This window comes from Phyllopteryx taeniolatus, chromosome 3 (genome assembly GCF_024500385.1).
Source record: "Phyllopteryx taeniolatus isolate TA_2022b chromosome 3, UOR_Ptae_1.2, whole genome shotgun sequence".
In the NCBI taxonomy this organism is placed as follows: Eukaryota; Metazoa; Chordata; class Actinopteri; order Syngnathiformes; family Syngnathidae; genus Phyllopteryx; species Phyllopteryx taeniolatus.
This window is the reverse complement of record NC_084504.1, coordinates 4,419,093-4,436,180: the sequence shown is the minus strand read 5'-3', so window position 1 is coordinate 4,436,180 and position 17,088 is coordinate 4,419,093. Positions and strand designations below refer to the sequence as shown.

The 17,088-nt window shown below is 42.7% G+C and overlaps 1 protein-coding gene across 6 annotated transcripts in view; it reads right to left on the bottom strand.

Moving 5' to 3' along the window:
• chfr (checkpoint with forkhead and ring finger domains, E3 ubiquitin protein ligase) overlaps nt 1–15,427 on the bottom strand; it is a 42,821-nt gene extending 27,394 nt beyond the window's left edge. The window contains exons 1-14 of one of the 6 annotated variants that reach the window (XM_061766528.1): nt 15,283–15,427; nt 14,697–14,850; nt 13,139–13,238; nt 10,149–10,258; nt 9,993–10,052; nt 9,708–9,899; nt 9,177–9,257; nt 6,302–6,458; nt 6,066–6,220; nt 5,765–5,927; nt 5,339–5,559; nt 5,085–5,189; nt 3,022–3,105; nt 2,714–2,784 (exon numbers count right to left, since the gene is read on the bottom strand). In XM_061766528.1, the coding sequence (XP_061622512.1) occupies nt 2,714–2,784; nt 3,022–3,105; nt 5,085–5,189; nt 5,339–5,559; nt 5,765–5,927; nt 6,066–6,220; nt 6,302–6,458; nt 9,177–9,257; nt 9,708–9,899; nt 9,993–10,052; nt 10,149–10,258; nt 13,139–13,238; nt 14,697–14,805 (1,608 nt within the window). In that variant the 5' untranslated portion in view covers nt 14,806–14,850; nt 15,283–15,427. Of the gene's footprint in view, nt 1–2,713; nt 2,785–3,021; nt 3,132–5,084; nt 5,190–5,338; nt 5,560–5,764; nt 5,928–6,065; nt 6,221–6,301; nt 6,459–9,176; nt 9,258–9,707; nt 9,900–9,992; nt 10,053–10,148; nt 10,259–13,138; nt 13,239–14,696 lie in introns of all 6 variants that reach the window. The other 5 variants (XM_061766527.1, XR_009787587.1, XM_061766530.1 and 2 more) reach the window with 5 other exon arrangements.
• Nucleotides 15,428–17,088: the final 1,661 nt, after the last annotated feature.

Here is a 17,088-nt window from a genome sequence, read left to right as displayed (position 1 = left end):
CCTGCTCCCTGCAGTCTTCTGCGAACAACATGGTCCACAGGGATTTCAGTCTAACCTCACCTGTAGCCTATCCCTCACCACTGCAAAAAGGAAGGTGCTCAGGGCTGATCCCTGATGCAGTCCCACCTCCACCTTAAACTCCTCTTTCACACCTATAGCACACCTCACCGCTGTTCTGCTGCCCTCATACATGTCCTGTACTATTCTAACATACTTCTCTGCCACTCCAGACTTCGGCATGTAGTACCACAGTTCCTCTCAGGGTATTCTGTCGTAGGCTTTCTCTAGATCTACAAAGACACAATGTAGCTCCTTTCTGCCCTTCTCTGTACTTCTCCAACAACACCAAGGAAAATAATGTATCTGTGGTACTCTTTCGAGGCATGAAACCATATTGTTGCTCGCAAATGCTCACTTTTGTCCTGAGTCTAGCCTCCACTATTCTTTCCCATAACTCAACTGTGTGGCTCATCAGCTTTATTCCTCTATAATTCCCACAGCTCTAGACATCACCCTTTTTCTTAAAAATGGGCACCAGAAAACTTCTCCATTCCTCAGGCATCTTCTCACCCACTAGAATTCTGTTGAACAAGCTGGTCAAAAACTCCACATCCACCTCTCCTAGATGCTGCCATACCTCCACTGTTATGTTATCAGGACCAACTGCCTTTTAATTTTTCATCCTCTCTAGCTCCTTTCTGACTTCCCCCATACTAATCATTGCCACTTCCTGGCCCACCTCTTCTACTTTTCCTTCTCTCTCATTTTCTTCATTCATCAACTCCTCAAAGTATTCTTTCCATCTATCCAGCACACTACTGGCACCAGTCAACACAGTTCCATCTCTAGCCTTAATCACCCTAACCTGCTGCACATCCTCCCCATCTCTATCCCTCTGTCTGGCCAACCTGTATAGATCTTTTTCTCGTTCTTTAGTGTCCAACCTGGCATACATGTCATCATATGCCTCAATTGGCCTCTGCCACCTCTACCTTCGCCCTACGTCGCATCTCCATGGATTCCTTTCTCCTCTCCTCGGTCCTCTCAGTGTCCGTCTTCTTCTGAGCTAACTAACCTCTTTCTTCATATTATTTCCTGTACTTTGCGGTTCCACCACCAAGTCTCCTTCTCCCCTTTCCTACCAGAAGATACACCAAGTACTCGCAAGATCACAAGGTGACCAGAGAGACAGGAAGGAGAGTCTTCGGTCTTCTTGAAGCTCCTCCGATTCACAGAGAGCCTGTCTCCCTCTCGAAAAGCCGCACAACACTCTTCCTTTCTCAGATTCCACCACATGGTTCTCTGCTCTGCCTTTGTCTTCTTAATCTTCCTCCCCACCACCAGTCATTAGACAAAGCTTTCTAGCCACACTCTCCCCTGCCACGACCCTACAGTCAGTAACTTCCTTCAGATTACATCATCGGCGCAAAATGTAATCCACCTATGTGCTTCTACCTCTGCTCTTGTAGGACACCCTATGTTCCTGCCTCTTCTGGAAAAAAGTGTTCACTGCAGCCATTTCCATCCTTTTTGCAGTCTTTTTTTTCTTTTTAACCTGTCCTGTTCAGCTCCATGGCCTTGCAGAATGGTGGATCTGTATGCCTCTGGTTCTGAAACAGTTTTGCTGTGCAACAGGGGAGTTTGAAATACTCACTCTGGTTATTTTAAACTTTTTTACTGAATCTGATGCGGACAGAAAAGGGTTTTAGGGGACAGACAGAGGGACAGAATGGACAAGGGGAATAAGGGTGTGAACTACAGCAGAACAAATTTTTAGACAGTCTTGATATTTGAGCACAAGTAACATTACAACAATCAAATTGTGTTCTTTGGGCAAAATCTAACACCATCTGTCCCTTGAAGTTCCTTTCCTGGATGCCAAATTTCCCCATCACTTCTTCCTTTCACCAACATGTCCATTACAATCTGCACCAATCACGACTCTCTCTCTCTGTCTGGGATGCTCATACTACTTTGTCGAGCTTCTTCCAGAATTTCTCTTTCACCTCTAGGTCACATCCTACCTGTGGGGCATAGCCACTCATCACATTATACATGACACCTTCAAGTTCAAGTTTCAGCCTCATCACAAGATCTGATAAGACATTCTTAGCCAAGACATTCTTAGCTAACTCTTCCTTTAAAATAATCCCAACTCCATTTCTCTTCCCCAGCTACACCCTGGTAAAATAATTTTAACCCTGCCCCGAAACCTCTAGCCTTACTGCCTTTCCACCTGCTATCCTGGACACACAATATATCAACCTTTCTCCTAATCTGCATGTCAACCAACTCCTGAGCTTTTCCTGTCATAGTACCAACATTCAAAGTCCCCACATTCAGTTCTAGGCTCTGTGCTTTCCTCTTCTCTTTCTGTGGAAGAACCCGCTTTCCACCTCTCCTTCGTTGATGACTCACAGTAGCTGAATTTCCACCGCTGCCCTGTAGGTTAACGGCGCCGGACGTTGTTAACCCAGGCCACGACCGATCCTTTATGAAATTGTATGGATGGATGCTTCTATTGGTTTGGAAAAGTTTGAAGCCAGATACCCTTCCTAACGCAACCCTCTGCATTTATCCGGGATTGCGACCAGCCTACAGTGTGCACTGGCTTGTGCCCCCCCATAGGGCTGCATTGACTATCATATGTTGTATACTCCAAATGAAATCCCCCTACAATGAAGAACAAGGATTTCGAAAAAGTAAATGTCACCTTGAGGATCTCTGATTCGTAGTTATTGTTGTTCAGTACACCCTCCAGACATTTGTCAGTCAGATTAAGCTCTGTAAGAAAAATAAGAGCGCAATACATCGAAATTGTCCATACAGGTCAGAGACTGATTATTGTAATAATAGTTGTACATCAATTTGTTCTATGCAGGTTTAGGATGCTGTCACACTTGACAGGAGTAAACGGATAAACCTTTTATTTGATGTTTTCACAAAAGTGTATCAGGTGTCAAACAGTACTGTAACATGGCTATATAGCAGACTGACATATTGTTGACAACAGTTACATACCACTGAATCGAGCAAGGCAGCCTTGACAGCCAATCCTCTGGCAACCCCAATAAATATGACAGAAAGGACGCTGGCACTGCACACCTGCCAACAAACATCACATCCGTGGGCTGTGCAGAACAATAAATTCACATAAAACAATGACACTCTACCACTGTATAAAATTACATAATACAATACAAAATACATTTTAAAGAAACATTTTTACTGTTTAAAATCATTCACTCATTCCCTATTCACTGCAAATGTTTTTCATTTTTATATAGTGGACTACAATGAAGCCCTGCATATTCACGTCCTCCCTTACTCACTGAAAAATTCACCAATTTTTAGTTTATGTTCGTTAGTTCAGGCCAAAGCAATAAAAGTATTGCTTTGACACCATCCTGATCCTGAAAAAAATCAGTTCTGATATATACGTAGATAGCTGGTCATCTTTCCTCAACATGATAAATCTAGTCTCTTGATTCCTTTGCCTGGGTAGGGTGAGATTTGACAATAGCAAGACTATTTTTACCAGTGTTAAAGTAAACAATGGAATTCTGTATTCTTTGTTGTCGAGACTGTTGTTGTTTTATTATTCAATTTATTTATGTTTTTTTATTTTTTATTTTCACACATTTTAGATCAGTTTGCATGGTGAGAGGACACATGCATGTGTCTCCTCTTGTCCCTGTGTTTGATGTTCCGGCGTCTGTGGGGGCGGGATTTTTTTCACTCCTTCCTTATCTCGGGGATTGGGGGGGGAACCACTGTGGCGACCTCATGGGGAGTATTGGTGGTGTGATGGTGACTCGCCCATGTTCCATGGGTGCTGGGGCGGTGCCAGCTGGCGCCCACCTGGGTCTCCCGCTCTGGCTACTGGTGGGGGCGGTGGGGCCCCCTTGTCGCTCCTCGGGCCTGCTTCCTCCTCCTCTCTGCGTTCCCTGCGTCCCGCTGCGGTCGCCTCTTCCACTTCCCGTGGGGGAGCCGGGCGGTCCCCTGCGGGCTGTGAGGCCTGCTGTGGGGTTTTTGTCCCTGCCTGGTTTAGGGGTGGGGGTTCCACCTCCCACACTTGGGGGCGGGTAGTGGGTGCTGGGAATGTAGGGGGAGCTGCGGGGTCGGTGCTGCGGGTCTGGGTGGGGTAGCCCTCTTTGTCGGTGGGGCCGGCGGACCGCCCTGGGTCCCTAGGTGTGGGACGTGTCCCGTCGACCGGGCTGCTTTTGGGTGGACCCCTGGGCCCGATCCGGCCCCTCAATTGATTGGGTGGGGTCCTCAGCCTCCGCGTTGTGGGCACAGCAATTATAGGACACTTTTGTCAGTCTTTGTGCATGTAAAACGGTGTCAATTCACTTGCATGTATCCGCAGGCACACAGCCCTGTGACTCTTTCCCTGGGTGTGGGGCCACGCACTTATTGCGACAAATAACATCATGAATATGCAAATCGCTTGTGTATCCCCTCAATTATACTCTCGTCCTATAGGCTTTTATAATTTACATACTTAATTCCACCACACTTCAGTTGTACAGCTGGGTTCACAACCCTTGTCCTGCAAGCTTCTTCTCCTGTCCTATCTTGTCCTGTCCTTCCCTCACAGGGTGTAGCACTACAGCCCCATGCAACACTCATATTTAATATGTCATTGTTGTAGATAATGTAATGACTTACTTCTCTCATCCTGTTTACAATTAGTGGTTTGTCTTTTGTCTTTGTTTCTCTCTCCCCTCTAGAAACTCTGTTCTGTGCAACTGACTGACTCTGATTCTCAATAAACCTCAATTATAATACGAAGAAACTGTATGTACTTCCTGCCATCTAATAGAAGACCATTCATTTGTTCTGTCTGTCACTATGTCTCACTGGCATAAATAGATGAACAAACATACTTATTGTAAAATAATTTTTTGAGCAATTAAGTACACAAGTATATACAGTAAATGAACAAGTCATTTAAATAGACATATTGCTCAATCTTGTGATCGGATCGGTGATTGTTTTTTTAAACCCGCTGATCGGCCCCAAAAATCCTGATCGTGTAAAGCCTAGTTTACACTAAATTGTCTTCTACACCAAGTACTTACAATGCTGCTGGCTGATCAACTCAGCCCGTCTGTCTGGCATTGGCTGCAGGCAGCAGGTACAAATGAGATGGCAGCCCAGAGGTTGACAGCGGTACTCTAGAGGAGCTGCAGAGATGACCGGTTTGTATTATTTTTTTATTTATTCATTTTTAAGATATGAGTTGACACTTAACAACTGAAGAAAGGCAAACGAGCTCCGTATTTGTGTTAAATACCAAACTGTCAGTGTCTACTTTTCCTATCTTAGCTAATACCTGATGGGTTGTCAGAAGAGGTTGAGGGCTCTTCCCCAATGGACTTCACAGAGCCTTCATCTCCAGCTGGTTTGATTGGAGGTGGAAGAGGAGGAGGCAAAGGAGGTGGGACTGGCAGACCTGGAACCCAGCAGTTTGAGCCTGTGGCAAAGTTGGCAAACAGCATCTGACTGACATCTCTCCTGTAACCTGGACACTGTCTGCAGATCACTAAAGGCTGACTGAAAAACAAAAAATAAGTTGTTGCAGTTATTTACTTTTATTTTCCAATATTTAAAACAATTAAATACAATATTATTGACATGAGCTACCAAGGAAGTTGGCATTTCTCTTTTACTGTTGTAGTGAAGGTATGGTTTAAATATGATAGTTTATGTATTAAATATCTAGCTAGTGCAGGCTCTTTGCACAACCCAAAACTTATACCTAATGTCAGAGGAGTCGCTGTCATTGTCAGAGAGCTCAAAAAGGTAATCAGAGCTGCCCTCCTCATCAGAGAAACAACGCTCAACTTTTGGCTGCAATATGTCCTGAGTGATCTTGTTGCGGCTGTCCATGCTCTTCATGTCCTCCTCACTACGACACTTTTCTATAAAACAGACAACCACTTTGTTTGTACTAAATGCAATTACAGAAAATGTATTATTTTCATTTATGTGGATGCCTTTTTAGAAGGGGATCAGATTTGCATGTCATAATGAAAGACTATATTGTTCTTTATGCTAACCAGGGTGTTGGATGAGGTAGGCCTCCACCAGGTTGTTGAGGATATGGTTCTTACGGATCCGTTCCACAGGGCAGCGGCATGTAGGACAAAGAGAAGATCGCTCCATCCAGCCAGAGTAGCAGGCAGCACAGAATGTGTGCATGCAGGGTTGCAAGCTGACGCGAAAGGAGAACTCATTCATGAGTTTTCCACACACACGTAAACATACACAAATCTCAATTGAGTTGGAGTTTTACCTGACACAGTCATATAGGAGTTCCTGGCAAATAATACATGTCAGTGATTCCTCCATCTTATCTGTCTTGGTCTCTTCTGCTGGCGTTGGGACCAAAAGACTTCCAGTTGATGCCAAGGTTGGTGGCGTTAGCTCTGTGCTGGATGAGAGTGCGGTCTCTGGAATTACAATGAAGGAGATGTGGCACATACAGCTTTCTTTCAAAAAACAACAACAAAAAAAGCAGTTATAAATGCAGCTCATCTGTACTGGACACAAGATGAAAAAATTGATATTTATACATTATGTAAAACACAAACAAAGCCTAAACATCAGATATGGTCATCTTTGGTAGCTCTTGAAGACATCTTGTGTAAAACATAAGACATTGTATACATTTAATATTCCTACCGGTGCTTTGTCCCAGTTACCTCAGAAGTGTTTCGTACCGTTTTGCCGAATTGGGCGTTAGTTGTGCATAACACCAAGAGGTGGGTAGAGTACCCAAATATTGTACTCAATTAAGAGTACTGTTACTTTAGAATAACATGACTCAAAAGTAAAAAGTAGTCATACAAATAATTACTTGAGTAAGACTAAGAAAGTACTTAGTGAAAACATTACTCAAGTTCGGAGTCACTAGTGATTTAATTAAAGTATGAATGTCAAATAAAATAAAAATAACTAAAATATGAATGTGCAAATTGAGAAATTGCTGAAAAATATCACTTAATCTAAAACATCAATAAAATCTATCATAACAAATTAAGGCAAATTCCGAGTCCGACCTACTGCTAGCAATGCGGACCAAACTCTGACACTGTTCGTACAGGGACCAAACAGCAGACCCTCAACAATACGTTTGGGCCTGCCAGGTTGGACCGGCATCTTCCCCCACCATCGGAGCCAACTCACCACCAGGTGGTGACAGCTGCGCCCCTCTCTTCACCAGAGTGTCCAAGATATGCGGCCACAAGTCCGATGACACAACCACAAAGTCGATCATTGAACTGCGACCTAAGGTGTCCTGGTGTCAAGTGGACACCCTTATGCTTGAATATGGTGTTCATTATGGACTATCAGTGGTGAGCACTGAAGTCCAATAAAAGAACACCACTCAGGTTCTGATGTCATTGCCCACCTGAGCATTAAAGAGCCCCAGCAGAAGGATGGACTCCCTAGCGGGGGCGCTCTCCAGCACCTCCTCCAAGGACTCCAAAAATACTGGGTACTCTGAACTGCTGTTTGGTGCATAGGCCTCTCACTGTTGGCAAGTCCAGAGTTGAAGAGAGTCCAACCCCTTTCAAGAGGACTGGTAACAGAGTCCAAGCTGTGTGTGGAGGCAAGCCCCACTATATCTAGTCAGAACTTCTCAACCTCACACACCAACTCGGTCTCCTTCCCTGCCAGAAAGGTGACATTTCTGGCAGGGACGCTCTAACCAGTACGCAATAGGGATTTTTGGAGCCGTGCTTTGTCTGGTCCCTCGCCTAGGAATTGTTTGCTCTGTGTCCCTTTTATGCCGGAACAGTTTTACTGTATCACAGTGGACCTTTTAAGCTGCCACTGTGGTTTCTTTGTATTCTGATGGATATTTATTGAGAATTACAGTTGTTCAGTTGAACACAACAAAGTTTTTAAAGGGGAGTGACAGAAAAAACAAAGGAGAGAGAGTGAAAAGGTAACTAAATAATATAGGAAAAGAAGAGCTGTAAACAGGATGAGGAAAGTAAAGCATAATATACCTAGTTCAATGACACATTGGATTCAAGTATGGGTGAGTAGTGCTACACCCTGTGAGGGAAGGACAGGACAATATAGAACAGGATTGGACAGGAGGGGAAGCATGCAGCACAGGGGTTGTGGACCCAGCTGTACAACTGAAATATGGTGGGAGTGGCTATGTAAATTTTAAACATCTTTAGAAAGAGTCCAAGTGAGGGGATACCCAAGAAATTCGCAGTTATAAGATATTTGTCGCACTGAGTGAATGGCCCTACACCCAGCGAGTAAGTCCCAGGGGTGTGTGTCTGCGGACACATGCAAGTGAATTGACACCATTTCGCATGCACAATAACCATCAGAAGAGTCCTGTATTTGCTGTGCCTGCGCCGCAGGGGCTGAGGACCCCACCCCTCCCAGTCGAGAGGCGGGGTCGTGCCCAGGAGTCCACCTTAGAGTGGCCGGGTGAATGGGATACATCCCACACAGAGGGATCCAGGGTGGTCGACCGGCTCCATCGAGGCGCAGCGAAAACCAGCCAACAAGAGGAGGCCGCAGGGACCCAACGCCACCCCCCCAGCCGACCCCCACACTCCCCGCCACCATCGCCCCGAGGAGAACGAGACGGCCCCCACCAACCCGCTAGGCCCACAATGTGGCCAGTCCCCGCTCAGCCAGAAGGTGAGACGGTGTCCCATTTGGTGGAGAGGAGGGCGGATAGGGGCGCCGACAAGGGAACAATAAGGGGGCAATCCGGAGAGCAGTCACGGGGGCATTAGAGAGGCGCCCCCACACCAAGCGGCCATCCAGCCAGAGGGGCCTGCTCCCAGGATCGCCGCCATGAGCCTAGTGTTAACCCCCTGTTAATATGACTGCCAGGTCCCCGACTGGCAGGCATTGGCCCTACCCTATGTATAAGTGGCCACTGAATGGTGTGGCGCATTGAAATCTGGAGTGGCCCGTGAGAATTGGTGGGGGCAAGGCTGCCAGCCAACCCCCAAACCCCCCGGGACCGGGAAACAGCACTGACGTACTGAAACCTGAGACCAGACTTATTGATCGAGTGTGCCTCTCACACTCACACACACAAACACGCGCGCGCACAAACACACACACACAAACTGAAGCTTTGAATTAGTCTATGTATGTGAAAGAAAGCCCATCAATTAACACACCAGTTTTTCGCTTCTTGCATTCTGGCTCCAAATTGTTCAGTGATTTCTCAGGTCCTTCAGCCACATCTCTGGATTGGCTACCTGTTGAGAAAGCAACTTTTAGGTCAATTCAATTTAAAAAAAAAAAAAAAAAGTTGAGCCCTCTTTAGATATTGTCACAGCAGCATGAAGAGAAAAATACATGAAATAATTAAATCGGATCAGAATCAGGCCTCCTCAGCTGGATTTACACAGGAGATCCAAATGCCGATATTCAGATTTAATGCCTATAGGAATTTACATGTACATTTGAAGTGACACTGTGTTAAATCATGTGAAACACCTGAAGTTGTGACAATCAATTCCAGGTCATTTAGACAGCCACCCAATCAAAACTACGTGCAATTTAGTCTTCATTTAACCTAACGTGTTTGTTTTTGGAACATGAGAGTAAGCTGGAGTACCTGAAGAAAACCCAAGAAAGCATGAGAAGCACATGTGGTTAATATAGACTGTGTTAGATTTACGAGGTATTTTAGTAAACTAACCCACCAGAGTTTAGACATGCTCTGGCTGACAGGGGTCCGGGTGTAAAAGGCAGCTGAAAACAGAGGTCGGAAGTAGAGGTGGATGGCTGAGGTTCTTCCTGATTAAGATGCCAAGGAGCTTTTGTGAGCATGACAGGCTCCACAGACAACGTCATCTCGGTGGATGTGAGAGCAGAAGGACTGTGGGCTGACAAGTCTGATGTTTAGATAGAGAGTGGACGGTTAAGTCAAGGTAATTATTGTCAAGAAAGTAATAAGATACAGCATTTTACACAAGGATTTTACTTACCGTGACGATCTTGCAAAATACCTTGCTCTGTTTTGATTGTGTGGTAAACATACGCAATATCTGCAAGAACACACAGTTTGTGCTTCTAGTAAATCCAAAGTATAGAGTAATTGAGAGAATATGGAGCGCAATGTAAAAAAACAAATACAAACTTACTTTGTTCAGGCTCATTTTTCCTGTATACAAAGTAGATGACATCACCATTTTGAAGCATGTGAGTTTGTTTTTTGACCAGTGTGGCCATGTTGATCACTGTACCATTGGTGCTAAAAGAACACCAACAAAGCTGTGTTATTGAAGAAAGTAAAAGCATAGATAATTTTACATTTTAGACCATGTGAGTCCCGGGATGCACATGTCATGAAAACAATGAGTCGCAGCCCTGGAACAACGACTCCCTGCAACTTATCATCACAGAATACAGATACAGTAATCTTCCGCTACATCGCGGGTCTTGCTTCATGGTCACGGTATATTGCAGATTTTTGTACATTTGTTACAGCATCTTTTATACTGTTTGTACAATATTTTTGTGTTATCCATTGCTCTTGCTCTTTATCACTATATTGTGTATTTCGATAGCAAATTTTTTTTGAACAATACATATTCTCAAAAACTTTCAAGATAAACGATAGTATCGATTTTTTTTTGCCACTGATATAATGATATTAGAGCATAATAAAGAATTGTACACAACTTACAAATTCTGCCCTGGCAATCAAACATATGATCACAACTGTGCAATGTTCTCTCATTTACTAAAGTAGGGCTGCATTTCACAAAAAGAGCAAGTAAATAAAAAGTGTAAGTAAGACATGTTCAAATAAAGTGCTGAATTTAAGTAAAATAAAGTTTGAGTTTCCCCTTTTTTGTTTTGCATCTTGACACAACAGTGAAGTCCCAAACAATTTTATATTTTTTAATACAACAAATCTTAACTGAACCATTTTAGAGGTTATGTTTGTTCAAAACCTTCGTTTTGGTTCATAATGCGTTTGACATATTATGTGCACTTTTAATAAAAGCTCCCAGTGGGAACTTCGCACTGAGAAGTACAAACAAAAATGACTGCCTGTTCCAGTTTTAGCACCATTTGTTCAAAATGTTCTCTTCCTTTATCGGTCACTTTCTGATGTTTCTCTGTCTTTAACACAACTTACCGTAATTTCTCGTGGATAATGCGCATTTTTTTACCCCATAAAAATTGTCAAAAGTCAATAGTGCGCATTATACATAAGTATAGGAGAAAATGAAAGACTTTCACATTTTATAAATGTATGCCGCCATCTAGAGCTTATGAAATGCTGTACACTTTCATTCCGCTATGCCACCGCCCCCTAGAGGTTATGAAAAGATTGTACACTTTCATTCTAGTATGCCACCTAGAGGTTATGAAAAAAGTTGAGACTACACTTTCATTCCAATATGACAGGGGTACATATGACTGCATATATGTACAATTGTGCTCATAGGTTTACATACCCAGGCAGAATTTGTGAAATATTCTTATTTTTTTTTACAAATACGACTGATGACTAAACAACAACCATCATTTATTTCTTTATGGTTATGTTTTGTTTAATGATAATGCTTTTCTGAAATGCTTGACAGTTTAATTTGAATCCCATTAAAATACAATTTAATGTGTTTCACCTGGTCCTTCATGTTTTCTTAAAAGAATTGTACACATCTTACAAGTTCTGCCTGGGTAATCAAACATATGCGCACAACTGTGTGTTTTCTCATTTACTAAATAAAAGTAGGGCTGTGAATTTCAAAGTAAGCAATGTTAAGCTCACTGATTTGCGCTGCGTTAACTTCACCTTTGTCTCTCGGGCCCCGTGACGCGGCCTCATACACGGCGGAGAGAATGGTTCGTATTACAACGAACGGATGCTCGCCTTGCCACACTTTCGCCATTTGTCTTTTTTCTCTCTCTCTTCTCAATTCGGTGTTGCATTTTGGAACAGCTGTCTTCCCGCTAATCAAGTGAACGCTTCACTTCTGCGTCCACGCATCCGTGACATAACCGCATTGTGTCATATACGCCACTGCAGTCTTCAGTCTTCACGAGCGTCTCCGCCGTAAACCTGATTTGCAGTTTTGCTTTTCAATGTGTTTTTGATGTTTGACCAGCAAACTGCAATGACAAACCGCTTAATTTGAGCCTTGCACACATACGTAAGTAAGAAACGTTGTGCGTCAGTGGACGCACATTCACAATGCTTTTAGCGTCCCTTATCATTTTAGTGCATCTAGGATGTGGGACGCACAACAAACGAGATCCCTGAAATGCATTATTTTAGCAAGAAGTAAAATGGCTTCTAAGTTTTTCTCTTAAATTAATTACTGGCAACATAATAATGCTCAGTTTTGATTGACACTGTCAGAGAGGTATTCATTTCAATGTTTATTATTGTCATTACAACCTATACTGAGAGCTACTGTAATGCATTTTTGTAACTTCATTTAGCTACATGAGTCAGACATCCTACGTTTTAAACATGAGATGTTTTTATGTAATGGGAGAAGAAATGAACAGAAAAACAATTTTTAAAAAATAAATAAAAAGTGGCAAAACGCACCCAACCCGACAAGTGACAACTCGGCAGATGCCCGGCGTAAGGGAGGCACTTCCCAGAGAGTCCTAATAGCTTAATCACTTGCACTTTTCACTTTCTTGGGAGCCATACTGAGCGCTAACCCTTTACAGCAACATAGTGAGAGGTGTTCCTAAAATTTCCTTCCTGTCTTAGCAAAATAAGATCAGAAAGTTTCTATTTTAACAACTATAAATAATTATTATACTACTATTATTACTTACTATCGCATCACTGGAATTTAAAACCACAAAAATACATGTAATATATTGTTGGACAACTACCCCTCTGACAATGTCAATCAAAACTGAGCCCCTGCCAAGCGCGAGCTTAAAGGAAACGAGTTATAAAATTTTTTGGCCTTGGCAGGTCTGCATTTTGTTGAGTACAATTATAGTTATTTTTGTATTTGGGGTACCTAAAGGTTTGGCTGGGGAACACATCATTGTATTCATTATTGCCAGTAAACCGGTCAAAAAGAAAAGACAAGATTCATCCCACAATTTCTACTCTTGTGAAGGCAGAATGGTTGAATAGTCATAATACCTCATGTCTTCAAGCCACACTTGCCCTGAGTTTTCATCTTGCACAATCTTGCAGTGCTCCCCTGAGACCAGTTTATTGGCAGGAAAGGCCAAATCACATCCTGCCACAATTACAACACAAAACAAAAATAAATACAATAACAATGGAGAATGACTGAAAATGGCCTCAGAAAGGATATACAGTGGGGCAAAAAAGTATTTAGTCAGCCACCAATTGTGCAAGTTCTCCCACTTAAAAAGATGAAAGAGGCCTTTAATTTTAGTCATAGGTATACCTCACCTATGAGAGAGAAAATGAGAAAAAAAAATCAATTAAACCACATTGTCTGATTTTAAAGAATTTATTAGCAAATTATGGTGGAAAATAAGTATTTGGTCACCTACAAACAAGCAAGATTTCTGGCTCTCACAAACCTGTAATTTCTTCTTTAAGAGGCTCCTCTGTCCTCTACTTGTTACCTGTATTAATGGCACCTGTTTGAACTCGTTATCAGTGTAAAAGACACCTGTCCACAACCTTAGTCACACTCGAAACACCACTATGGCCAAGACCAAAGAGCTGTCAAAGGACACCAGAAACAAAATTGCCGATCTGCACCAGGCTGGGAAGACTGAATCTGGAATAGGTAAGCAGCTTGGTGTGAAGAAATCAACTGTGGGAGCAATTATTAGAGAATGGAAGCTATACAAGACCACTGATAATGCCTTGATCTGGGGCTCAACGCAAGATCTCACCCCGTGGGGTCAAAATGATCACAAGAACGGTGAGCAAAAATCCCAGAACCACACGGGGGGGGGGATCTAGTGAATGACCTGCAGAGAGCTGGGACCAAAGTAACAAAGGCTACAATCAGCAATACACTACGCCTCCAGTAATACACTACGCCTCCAGTGACTCAAATCCTGCAGTCCCAGACGTGGCCACTGAATGTAATTGTCTGGATTTTTTTTCTCATTTTGTCTCTAATAGGTGAGGTACACCTATGATGAAAATGACAGGCCTCTCTCACCTTTTTAAGTGGGGAACTAGCACAATTGGTAGCTGACTAAATACTTTTTTGCCCCACTGTACATTCATGGTTGTCAATAAAAGCTGCATAGGGTGTTCCGACTGAATCCCTACAGATGAGTACAACAATAAACCATAATTGTTACAAACTCCGGCAGCCAATTCATTGTAAACCATGTCTAGCGCAGACATAACCTCTCTAATTAAGGCTAGACATTTTGCATAGCCAAAAAAGTGCACACCCCCACAAGCTCTATAACAACAAAGCAATGAAATACAGGCCTATACAAAAAATACCTACTTAAAATTCTACACACATGTTCTCAATGGACGGCTTTTGTTATCATCACAAGAGGCTTTCTAAGTTTGCAGGATGGAAGGCTTTGTGCTTCGTCGGGGGGAGGTTTATAAGGCCCCAGACACTGACAGCGATGTCTGCTTCACAGACAACAGTTGTCTATAGGTAACAAGTGACACATTCAGAAGCAAAACAAGTAATATATTTAAAAAACAACCTGGTCATTGCTCAACATAAAGCGGCTATTCTTACCTTTTTTACGGCCAATGGTGCATTCTCTGTTGAAAAGAAGCACTTCGGCGTCACTGGAATCCACTTTGACCAGCTTTCCCCACGGCGTACCCCTTCTGTGACTGTCCATCTCTCCAAATGTTTGGAACTCAATCTCGGGCTACTTGGGTCGTTGCTTGCACAGTCCGGACAAAATCAGAGATCACTATATTTCCCCGGCAATATATGTTATACAATTAGAATACTTTTTCACTCAATCATTTGAAACTGAAAGACTTCTACGCAACCAAGTGCTATCGAAAGTGAACCCAGCACGCTTCCCTGACGTCACTCGCTAAACCCAAAAAGCTTGTCATACAAAAACTTTTTTTTTGTACGGCAAGCTGGAGAAACACGACATCATCCCAAACGTCAGCAAATAGTTTGTGTATGTGTCGCAATAACAAATGCAGTGACCACAGTTGATTTCCGACATAGCGACAACTCCGCTCAAACGAGGAAACTACGGTGTTTGCTAACGTTAGCAGCTATTTAGGACGTCCAACTAAATCGGGAATCAAACGCGCGTAAGGATAAAGTGACATAAATTATCAAACTGTTACTTTACCGTCAAAAGAGGAGTTTGCTGTCTCAATAGTTCTGTCCAGAATTTGAACGTGTCGTCATGTGCCAGCAAGGAACAAGCACCACTTCCGGCCAAGCTCAGTGTTGACATTTGTTACCGTTATCAGCCGAGTAACAGCGCTGCTCGGGATTTGTAGTCCAAACAGGAAGTCCAGCACGTCACAAACAGGAGCGTCGTCTCATAGTCAAGAATAAATCAAGAAATCACTCAATTGTATGTATATTTATATAATAAAATAAATATAACATTATGTTGGGAAAGTTACACATTCACAATTCAAAATGCCTAAAAATCAACCTCATTATTTAAAATATTTCAGATATGTAGGTTGGTAATATCTTTTTGTTAGTCTGCTTGGTTTTTGTCTTTTTGTCTTTTTTTTTAATTCATTCCTTGCTGTTGATACTTTTACTGTAATATTGAGCGCTATTACAAAACGTGAAAACTTGAATGTCTACAATTTGTATATTTTTGTCAATAAAAAAATTGCCTTAGTTGCGGTGGCACGGTTAGCACATCTGCCTTGCAGTTGTGAGGACCCGCGTTCAAATCCGACCTCGCCTGTGTGGAGTTAAAAATGTAAAAAAGGCCCCTCTGACAGCTACTTCAGTTTTACCCAGTTCTCTATCTGCTTTTTCCATATTTGTCTCCTTTCCCCCTGATTAATTGCGTCTGTGTAGAAGACCCACTTGCGAGAGCACACGTTTGTTAAGCTGACACCGCTAGGCAAAAATCTTTGCTCGTGACGAAGACAAGCTCGAGAAATTCGAATGACCCGATTTCAGGCCTCGGCAGAAAAACGTGTGGAACTCGGGAATGCGTGGACGATTTTAATTCATATTTCACATGTTTACTGAGGCACCATAGAGCTAATATATAACATCCCAAATTTAAGAAAAAGTTGTTTTGCTAAATGATGGCACCTTTAATGCACGATTAATTGCAGCAAACCAGGAATGAGGGTGAGGGATTACTAAAAGGGTCCGACTTATTATTTGCCCAGTAGGCATACATATGCACACATACAGAGATACACACGCACACAAAGATGTGCCATTCATGCAGCATGTATTCTGAAGGGAAATTATTATATTTTCAATTGGCATTCAGTGTTGAACAGAAAAACCATTAGGCCATGCATCCTTTGATAAGGTCACCGCTGCAAATTGAATGCAGGTTCTTGAATACCACACCCACACTGTCAATCAGCATTTCCTAATTGGATCAAAGATTCTGGGTGGCAGCTGTATAGAACATCAAACAGGTAATTAGATGGAATAATGAGAAAATAAACCTTAATACCGCCAAGTGGGAATGGAGGCAAGCTGAGGAGCATCATTTCGCTGTTCTCTCTGAAATGATCTTTCTCGAGTTCAGGCTAATTGCTGGAGTATGTCCTCTTAACTGAGTGTGAAAAGCTGTGTCTAATTACTCCAACATTAATCAGGCATTAGCTTGTTATCACAAGGTTAACTCATCAGGAGGGGGGCAGAAGCAGCTGGAGGTGACATTTACCCACGCTGCATTGGGCCAAGTGTTCCACAAGGGGTAGTGCTTGTTCTTTCTATTAATCGTGACGCAGGGAGCGAAGGCAATCTTGTTGCTTTTGTGTGCAATGTTGTTTTGAGGCTTCTCCGATTGGAATTTGGAATGCCAAGAATCAATACATGCATTTCCATAATCAGTGGGAAGCTGAGAGAACCGCTTAGTCCTTCAAGGATTCAAATTTGTTAACTTCCTACCCGGGGCAATTTAACTCTTAATGTATGATGGATTATACAGAAATAC